At 33.9% G+C, this 10,913-nt stretch overlaps 1 protein-coding gene across 1 annotated transcript in view; it reads right to left on the bottom strand.

The window, feature by feature from the left end:
• The window catches only part of LOC106469586 (DC-STAMP domain-containing protein 1-like), a 38,696-nt gene that overhangs the window by 25,693 nt on the left and 2,090 nt on the right, over positions 1–10,913 (bottom strand). Inside the window, exons 2-4 of the mRNA XM_022398158.1 lie at positions 10,197–10,374; positions 6,338–6,453; positions 3,102–3,318 (exon numbers count right to left, since the gene is read on the bottom strand). Of these exons, the coding sequence (XP_022253866.1) occupies positions 3,102–3,318; positions 6,338–6,453; positions 10,197–10,374 (511 nt within the window). The remainder of the gene's footprint in view (positions 1–3,101; positions 3,319–6,337; positions 6,454–10,196; positions 10,375–10,913) is intronic.

The raw sequence follows: 10,913 nt of genomic DNA, 5'->3' as shown, positions 1-10,913 counted from the left end.
GGATATTTCTAGAAGGGCGTGGCGTGATACTAGTCACGTGACCTCGCTGACGCAACAGTATATTAGCAACAAAGTCACTGTAAACTCTGTACCATATGTGCTGAAAGTCTCCGCTATCGATGAAACTTAACTGATGTTATATACTGAGCCGGTTTATACTTGATTTTTATCATTATGTGGCTATTGCTACTTCTTATTTAATTAAGACTAACAGTAATTATAATACCTATATTTCATTTCAGAATAAGAATGGTCCGGCATGGCCAGGTGGTTAGGACGCTCGACTCGCAATCTGAGGATCGCGGGTTCGAATACACGTTCCACCAAACATGCTCGCCCTTTCAGCCGTAGGGGCATTATAATGTGACGATCAATCCCACTAAAAGAGTAGCCCAAGAGTTGGCGGTGGGTGGTGATGACTAGCTGCTTTCCCTCTATTCTTATACTGCTAAATTAGGGACGGCTAGCGTAGATATCCCTCGTGTAGCATTGCATGAAATTCAAAACAAACTAAACATCCATTAAATGTTCTTTACGTTCCTGAAAATGTTTTCGTATTAAAGTAACACTATCCACATACATATAAACACACGCAATACAGTTAAAAATATAAATAAACACTATAAACGTAACTTGAAATCTGTATCCATCTTAGAAATGAAAAACTACAATAAAATGAAAAATTTTGTCCAGAACACTTTTATTGTAATGCTAAACTAATGAAAAATACAAATAATAAATTTAGATCTTTAGGATATATAATTAAACAAGTCAAGTTACCCGTCCCCAGTGATAGTAAAAGTTTAAAATAATCTATGAATTTAAAAAGGTTAACTGTGTTGTACTCTTGGTTTCACTCAGATACAAAGCTCTGAGCAACTTATAACACCCACTGTGGAAAGTAATTCTTGATCATTTCAGTCATGTTAATAGCTGCTCAACAATAACATTTTTATTGTTTAATTTACGTCACGAATGACGAAATACGAATGACATTGTAATTAATCCCTAAAAATTTAGTGTAGGATATCCTGTTTGTGAAATATAATTTCTTATCAACATTATTTATACCTGCTCTCTCGTCATTTCAAAAGTGAATGTTGAGCTTTTCCTGCGTGCACAGCTTTTCAAACGCAGCGTGGGATGACAGACGAATGCTCGGAAAGACATCACGGTTCGCAATATATATAAGATCAAGACATTGACAACGTAATCACAAGTTGAGACACCCTATCATAAGCTCATCACCAACTATTCTTCTATACAAACATCATCTGCCTATAGTAACACTATCCTCCTATACAATCATCATCTGCCTATAGCAATGCAATCCTCCTACACAAACATCACCTGCTTATAGTAACACTATCCTCCTACACAAACATCATCTGTCTATAGTAACACTATCCTTTTATAATAACATCATCTGCCTATAGTAACACTATCCTCCTACACAAACACCATCTGCTTATAGTAACGCTATCCTCCTATACAATCATCATCTGCCTATCGTAACACTATCCTCCTACACAAACATCATCTGCCAATAGTAACACTATCGTCCTATACAAGCATCATCTGCCCATAGTAACACTATCGTCCTATACAAACATCATCTGCCCATAGTAACACTATCATTTTATAATATCATCTGCCTATCGTAACACTATCCTCCTATAATAACATCATCTGCCTATGTAAAATGTATGCAATGTATATGCGAAAACTATAATTCTGATAAGATTAAAACAGCATATTTAATGTTTTACTTATAAAGCAAAACTGTAATTGTAAAAACAATGTTATGAAAATTAGATTAAATTATTAATTTTAAGACTGATTATTACTATAAAGATGATGCCATGTTGATCTACATCATGCTCTGATGGTTTGCTCGTGAACTATCTGCATGCTCATCCTACTAACGCGCCCTCTGGTGGCACTTCGTACCCTGGCAACGTGCTTTCTCTTGAGTAATACTCGAACTATGATATCACGCCTAGCATTGCACTTTCTGGTAGCAGACAACTTCCTTGTAAAGTTTCATGGCGGCCTAGCAACGTATACCTGACAACGCGCCCCGTGGTTCCACTTTGTGGAACTATGATATAATCGTCTCGACTCCTCCTCTGTTTCTTGAGGTCGACACACGTGCCATACAATACGTGCCCTAACTACTTGATAAAGGATGCAGTAGTTTTCTTTATCAATTACTTAAATATATTAAGTATATATATAAAAGCAGTGTATAAATTAACCTTTATTAATTGAAAATTTTAGAAAACCATAGTTAAAATTGAGTCGGCTATTTTTTGGTCATCATGTCTGCATTACGTACACTTTTTGTAATTAAATAAAAATCAAATTATAGGTATTCAAGAAAATTAAATATCAAACACATACATAATTAGGATAAGTAACATTGTTTTAAAACAATAAAAACATCAAAAATATGCTGTATGTGAAATCTTCATTTTTGTATCTAAAGAATTAAAAAAAGTTAGATATGCACTAGCCTAATTTTGAAATGATAGACTTGAGGAAAGTCATCTAATCATCACCGTACACCACTAACTCTTGGTTTACTCTTATTTGATAGAATACTGGGATTTAACAATTGCTTTTCTAATGTACCCACGCCTTTAAAAATGTGGAGAGCAAACGTTTTGGGTAGGAACAGAGTGTGAATGACCAGCAGTTCCGCATGTTACCATTGTACCTCGTTAGGCCCAAGTTAAAATGTCGACCAATGTTACCATTGTGCCTTGTTAGGCCCAAGTTGAAATGTCGACCAATGTTACCATCGTGCCTCGTTAAGCCTAAGTTGAAATTTCGACCAATGTTACTATCGTGCCTCGTTAGGCCCAAGTTGAAATTTCGACCAATGTTACCATCGTACCTCGTTAGGCCCAAGTTGAAATTTCGACCAATGTTACCATCGTGCTTCGTTAGGCCCAAGTTGAAATTTCAAAGAACACGTATAATTGCTCACTCATTTACAATCGTAAAGGTAAATACTACTATAAGTTTAGTTACTTTGTTTATTAAGTGGTTACAAAATAACTTCAATGAGATGATTAGACTATAATGCTGGTACTTACCATTAACAAGTCTGCACAAGAATGTTAGTTTCATTGGCCAGCACAAGAGATAACCGAGAAATGACAGTTTTTGAAAGCAACGGTCTTCTGCCTCTTTGAAGCTTTTTCTGCACATTACGACTCCCATGCTAAAAACATCTGTCACAGAAAAAGGTAAAATGTTGAAATGAAATACTGTACTTTCTCGGCTTTTAAGAAGAACTGTCCGAGACGTAATCTAAAATAATATAAGTTTATACACTGACAAAAATTATCACGTTAAAAATCCCGATCTCGTTATACATATTTAACCCCCTCTGTTCTGGGAAGAATTGGGCGTCGTTGGTATGCATGGATTTTTTTTTTTTTACTTTTTCACAATAGAAATACTTAACCAAATTTTATGAAACTTAGTAAAACTGACTAAACGCTGTCTAGTTTTGACTTTCATAGTTTTATTTACTTTTCTATTATTTTTTAAGTTGTGAACTTTCCAAAATCATATTGTGAAACACGCTATTAAAAAAACGTTTTAAATAGTCCTTTAGTTTTAGAATTTCAATTTTCAAGACTGTTGGTCAGAAAGTTTTACTTTATTTGTACATAACCAATAATTTCTTACATCTTTATTTTGATATTTTTTTGTTGATTACAGTAACCGCCACTTCCCCCCAAAATATAATAATGTTACGTCTCTGGTCGTTAGTTAATTTTCCGTAAAAATTCTTTCCGAAGAAACTTTAGCGACACAAGTCCTTTCTTAAATAAAACTGGTTTATTCTTTCTGAATAAAACTTTGCAATACACTTAATTTCAACAGTCGCGCTATAACAAACGCTATAATTCACAACGAACGTCTCACGAGCTCGACTCAACTGTCAATTACACATTGTTGCCGTCACTTCTTCGTGGCTTATATATACAAGACAACCGCATATCTAGTAGCCTCTCGAGACTTCAGGATGGGACGTGAACGTTCGAGAATATGACGTGTTACTAGCGTCACGTGTCCCCCGCTGTCGTAACAATAAGGTACGATGAGAACAGACGATGGGAACGGTTGTGACTAAGTAACAATGTTTTTTCTAGGTGATAAACTTATTTCTAATAATATAGTTTATTTTCAATAAAAAATAATTTACTTTACGAATGAGTTTAAAATTTGTGGTAAAATATCGCGTTGATTTCAGTTTTTCTAACGTGATTTTCATCATAAATTTTATGCCTATTAGTTTCTAATGTGGTATTTTAAGTGAAAACTGATTTCCCAACTTATATGAGATAGAATGCCCCCCCCCACTAACAGCAGAGTTCAGAGTTCACAAAAGATTTTAAGAGGGTTCTCTATGTGAGATAATGTGAATGAGTTTCTCTGCTTAGAGAGAAAATAACGAGTCCAAACACTTTTTGAGTATAAAGACAAAATCTTTATTTTAACAATAAACAGGAAAATGCAGGTGTTCGGTCTCGTAGCTTTCCTTCTTTAGAGATTGAACGTTGCAACAGCAAACACGAAAATCTTCACTGAAAAAAGCAGGCCCTTCATCTATATCGTCTATAGGAGAACTGGCAGAGAAAGTGTATCTGCATTTAGAATGTTACTTCGCTTTCTTTGTTCAGTGGACAGCGTGACTCCTGATCCCTGATAGAATTTGTCTGCAAGTTTCATCGATGTCATAATCAACTAGCAAAGTTTCAACTCATCTAACCCAAGCTCTATATACAACACTAAAACATCCCTGTAGACAGAATATATCATATACCAAGAAAATAAATAGTACAAGATAATTTCAACAACTCTGGACTACCTGTTGCCGCTATGACAGTGAGAAGTTTGAACAATCAATAATTTGGAAAAAAATCCTATGTTAACACATTACTAATGCTTCGCCAGCTTAAGCCGTTCTAACCTCAATAAGTTAGTATATGTTCTTTCAATACGATTCGTTTACTACAGGATTTGATTCCTTGGAATATATTTCCTATCGCCCATTATTATCCTCCTTAACCCTAACTAGGTTTACCAGGAGTTTTGTCACACAAGAAAATTTCCACAGCTTTCAAACAAACGATTTAGTTTGGTTTGTTTTGAATTTCGTGCAAAACTACACGAGGGCTATCTATCTGAGCTAATGATAGACTAGAGGGAAACCAGCTAATCATCACCACCAACCGTTAACATTTGGGCTACTCTTTTACCAATGAATGGTGGGATTGAATGTCATATTATAACACCCGCACAGCTGAACGTACGAGCATGCTCAGTGACGGGAATGCGAAACCGAAAATTGTGATTCGAGCACCCTAGCAACCAGGCCAAGCCAGCCTACAAATGAGTTAACACGAAAACATTTTTGGGAATGAAAATAACACCTAATAAAAACTATACGATATTTTGCCATTCTGCTGGTTTTTCTTAAATCTTTTCAATTTTCCATTAGATTCTGTTGCTCCTCTTTGCAGAAACTATGGAACCTAAGCGTTTTTCCCACACCAACTTATTAAGTATATATTGATGTCAAGTGTCTGCATTGAAAAAACTTGGATAACTGTGATGTGGGAAACGTGCACTTCACACTATTGTTATCACACATTTTATGCCTCTTGGTTTCTGTATTTAAGCCATAATATTTGAACTTTGTGCCTAACATCAAACACAGTGACGAAAAACACAATTAAAAGAAACTGATGCGCCAATTCAAAACTTCGGTAGCTAACAATGTAAACATACTTAAACATGGACAGAAGGCTTAGCGATATAGAGAGGAGAAATGTGTAAAATGAAAGTTCCAAAGAGTTATGAAATTACCAATTCCCTTACAATGTACTGTCGAATTGAGACCACTATTTAAGGAATCAGTCAACTGGAATAAAGCGTGACGTCCGTTTCACCTAATAAACGTATATAATTAAATGCTGCTTTCGTCAGTCTTTAGTGGTTGGGTATTTGATTGACATTGTTTACTGACTCTGACCACATATGTTTCAGAGCCACCGGGTTGAAAATGGCCTTTGATAACGACAATATTGGTAATTTACCAATTTGAAAGTAAACAACAACAACAACTCACATAACTCATTTTTAATAGTACTTCACAGGCTGCATGAAGGTTTTAAATTTTCAATTCAAAAGGTCTCTTTCATTCTAAGGTCTTTCTTACTGTTCACACTGCATACAGTTTCAAAGTTCTCAAAAGTACGTGTTTTTTTTCACGATCCTAATCAATACGTTTGTAAATTCTTCAGGTTGACTGTACCTGTTCTTTTATACGTTGTTCCAAGCGGCGAATAGTTGAACCAATATAATCTCGCCCACAGCGAGTACACACAAAATGAACTGCAACATAAGAACGTTGCAATGTACCAAACCCATCTTTCAATTTAAGATAAATTTTCAATCTTAATTTAAAAAGGAAAGGATGGTTGTAAAGTTAAAAAAGGTTTGTTTGTTTTTAATTATGCACAAGGGCTATCTGTGCTATGCCCACCACGGATATCGAAACCCGGTTTCTAGCGTTGTAGGTCCGCAGACATACCGCTGTACCACGTGGGGGGGGGGGGGCGGTTAAAAAGGAAAGGAGTGGTTGTTAATTTAAAAAGGAAATAACTTTGTTTTAATACTATGAATATATTTTTTTGATTTTGAAAGATTATCGAGGTTATTGAATAACAAGCTTATTTATGAAAGAACAAAAATAACTTATATCTTATCTAGCGATATTTGATTTTCATGTATATAGAAGGGAATTAAATATTTCTAAAAAATTCTTGAAATTCCCTAAACAACCAGGTGGGGGAAAGAAAATATTTGATAATTTTGAATCCAGGAAAAGGTAATGAGATTGTTCTACTTAATAAGACAGATTATCTTAATAAGGTGTCAGATGTTTTGTCTGAAGATACGAAATTTCAGAAATTACATTTTGATCCCAGCAAGAAAAGAGGAGGTCAATTACAAATATATCTTTAAATAAATGTGAGGGGCAAAAAGACCAACAAATACATTAGACCATCTAGTTGTCATTGTGATATCTTGTATGGTTTACCTAAAATTCAAGTAAATGGGTGTCCAATTAGACCAATAGTTTCTATCATTGGTACAAATGACCATAAACTTGCTGAGATTTTGAGTAATTTCCTTGAAAAATATACGAAAAGTCAAAACATGGTAAAAATAGTTTTGAAATATCAGAAGAGTTAAAACAATTAAGATTTGATGAAGATTTTATTGTGCTAGCTTTTACGTTGTTTCTCTGTATACCATCATTATTCTAGATGATGTTATTTAGTTAATGGTGGATATAGTAGAGGACGACGTTTCGAAAGTCTTCCGCCTGAAGACGAAAGGCGGAAGACTTTTGCAACGTCGTCCTCTACATTTGTAGGTTTCTACAACAGACAGTTGCTGTCCATTTGAAACTTATCAAAGATAACGGTAGATATTGTTTTTGAAAATGGTGAAGTAATTATGTGATTGGCTTAAAATGGTGAAGTAATTCAGAGATTGGCTGAAAATGGTGAAGTAATTCTGGGATTGGCTGAAAATGGTGAACTAATTCTGGGATTGGCTGAAAATGGCGAAGTAATTCTGGGATTGGCTGAAAATAGCGATCTAATTCAGGGATTGGCTGAACATGGCGAAGTAATTCTGTGATTGGCTGAAAATAGCGAAGTAATTCAGGGATTGGCTGAACATGGCGAAGTAATTCTGTGATTGGCTGAAAATGGTGAAGTAATTCAGGGATTGGCTGAAAATAGCGAAGTAATTCTGGGATTGGCTGAAAATGGCGAAGTAATTCTGGGATTGGCTGAAAATGGTGAAGTAATTCAGGGATTGGCTGAAATCAATGTTTAAATAATTGTTGGAATATGCCACTAAAAAAAGTCACATTTCGTTTTTGATAATTCCATCTTTCATCAAGTTGATGGTGTTGCTATGGGATCTAAATTAGCAACTAGCTTGGCTAATCTTTTTGTTTTGTTACCAAAGACAATGGCTGAATAATTGTCTTAAGATCTTTAAAACAATTAAGTAGAATAGATATGTGGATGACACTTTTGTTATTTTTAGGGGGGGGGAGAAAAGAGCACTAAAACAGTTTTAGACTATTTGGATAACCAGCACCCCAATATAAAATTTACTTTTGAGGAAGAAAATTATCCAAGATTGCCATTTCTAGATTTAGAAATTAATAATTGCGGCATATACTGGGATGTAGGCATTTATCACAAACTTACATACATAAGCAGGGTTATATAGTCATGCAAATAGCTACAAAATGAATTTAGTTAACATCCTAGTGTACAGAGCTTATCACGCTCTAAACAAATTTCATTATTTTCATTAAGAATTAGAAATAATATAAAATGTGTTACTTAAAACTGATATGATTTAACCTCGATTGATAAGGTGGTTAACAGATTTTTAAGTGGAGTGAACATCCTCTCCAAAACTAAGCTTTGATGTGCCAAAATATGTTGTCTGTGTTAGTTTTGAATTAAAGAAAAAAACAACCTAAGAATGTCAAATTTTTCTCAAATTTCCATTTCAGTGGTTTTTAAAGAAACATTTAGGATTGAAAGTTTTATTAAATACAAATATGGGTTTGGCAGATCGCAACGTTCTTATGTTGTTTATTATTTTGTGTTCTTACTGTGAGCGATATTATATTAGCAATAACGTTATTCTTATAAATAAACACATCACTGAAACTTTTAACTAAAAAAAAACTATAAATATTTCAAAAAACATTTTATCAACCATAGAGTATGAAAAATGAATTTTTCTCTCATCTTCACTTTTGTTGAAATTTATCTTAAAATAAACGATGTGGTTGGCAACGTTCTTATATTGTAGTTCATTTTGTGTGTTCTCGCTGTGGGAGAGATTATATTGGTTCAGCTATTCGCCGCTTGGAACAACGTATAAAAGAACAGGTACAGTCAACCTTGGATAACAGCTCAAGAATTTACAAACATATTGATAAGGACTGTAAAGAAAACGCACTTGAGAAGAACTTTGAAACTGGGTGCAGAGCGAACAGTAAAAAATTTAAAACCTTTATCATTAAGTATGATAATACTTAATAGTAGTGACCAACAAGAAAAAATGACGGCCGAAAAAAAACCACTTTCCCAAAAACCGCCTTATAAAAACCTTTTCCACCAAAAGTTTACTAGGATACATAGACACATCAAAATCAACATTCTCAATCAGCAAAAGGTCAACAGTCTATCAGTTAAAAGTTTTTAAAAATTTCTAAAACAACATCCATTTGGTTCAATATTTTCTCACAGTGTATATATATATATATATATATATATATAGAGAGAGAGAGCTATAATATAAATGGTAAAAATATCAATCATGTACGTACTTAACTATCTTTTCAACCCGACAGATGGCGCTACGTGTCATTGGATAAGCACCTAACAGTTTCTAAAGGTAAAGTATATAGCTTATAAAGGTATACCATAAAAAAGTAAACAAACAGGAGTATTAAAAATTATAAATTTTAAATTGAAGTAGGAATATTGCTACAAAATGTACTGAAACAATAATTAAAACCACAATCACATATATATAAAATGTAATCCCTACTTGGCAACTTTAAACACTTATATATAGGCCAAAGTAAGGATTAAATATTTTAAAGATTCGTGATTATTGTTTTAATTTCTTGTTTCAGTACTTTTTGTATCAAGAACCCTACTTTAATATCATAATTTCTTAATACACTTGTTGAACAACAAACTCACAGCCTGTGAAATATTATTGAAAATGCGAGTTATATGAACACCTTCAAAGTCGAAAAATAGCCTACAGTTATGGATTGTCTTGCAGACTGACAACAATATGGCTGCTTTCCTGCACTAATACAGCTCAAGCAATTATATAAAAAAACTTGCTCATTTCATGTTTTTCCATACACAAATAAATATGGTGTTATTGAAATATGTTTCGGTGGTAATTCTAGTAAAGTAGCTTAAATTTATGCCCAATTATATAAAATAAAAAACTACGTCATAATAACTTCAGGTTGTACTATAAACTTTTATGACTATTTAAATTTAAAACAAAAAACATTCTTTACAAAAATGTCTCAATCTACTTACCTTCACATCTGAATTCCAATTTCATAGCATATTCATTTTCTACTTCTTCTCCGAACTGAGAACTGACCATGGTCATGTACTTCTGGTATATCATTTTTGCTCGAGGCTCCCGATCTTCTACTTCATCAACATAATCTATGTCTTTTTTCAGCTCGTCTTGTTCATCATGGTTTTCCACCTATTCAAATTTATTTATTTGTTTGATGTTAAGTAGGCGCAAAGCTGCATGATGGATTATCCTTAGTGTACTCACCACGAGGTACGAGTCCCAAATTTATACATATATATATACATTGGTAGAAATGAAATAAAGTAAAAACAATATTTTATATTTTTAGAAAACAATCAAGAATAGGTTTTATATCCGTCAAATGTCTTGATCCAATCAAAGATAGGTTTTATATCTGGCAAATGTCTTGACACAATAAAAGATAGGTTTTATATCCGGCAAATGTCTCGACTCAATCAAGGATAGGTTTTATATCTGGGAGGTCTCTCGACCTAATCAAGGATAGGTTTTATATTCGGCAAATGTCTCGACCAATCAAGGATAGGTTTTATATTCGGCAAATGTCTCGACCTAATCAAGGATAGGTTTTATATTCGGCAAATGTCTCGACCCAATCAAGGATAGGTTTTACATTCGGCAAATGTCTCGACCTAATCAAGGATAGGGTTTACATTCGGCAAATGTCTCGACCTAATCAAGGATAGGGT

Source organism: Limulus polyphemus, unplaced genomic scaffold, assembly GCF_000517525.1.
Source record: "Limulus polyphemus unplaced genomic scaffold, Limulus_polyphemus-2.1.2 Scaffold3560, whole genome shotgun sequence".
NCBI classification, from domain to species: Eukaryota; Metazoa; Arthropoda; class Merostomata; order Xiphosura; family Limulidae; genus Limulus; species Limulus polyphemus.
Note: the sequence above shows the minus strand (reverse complement) of the source record. Positions and strands in the feature narration are given on the sequence as shown.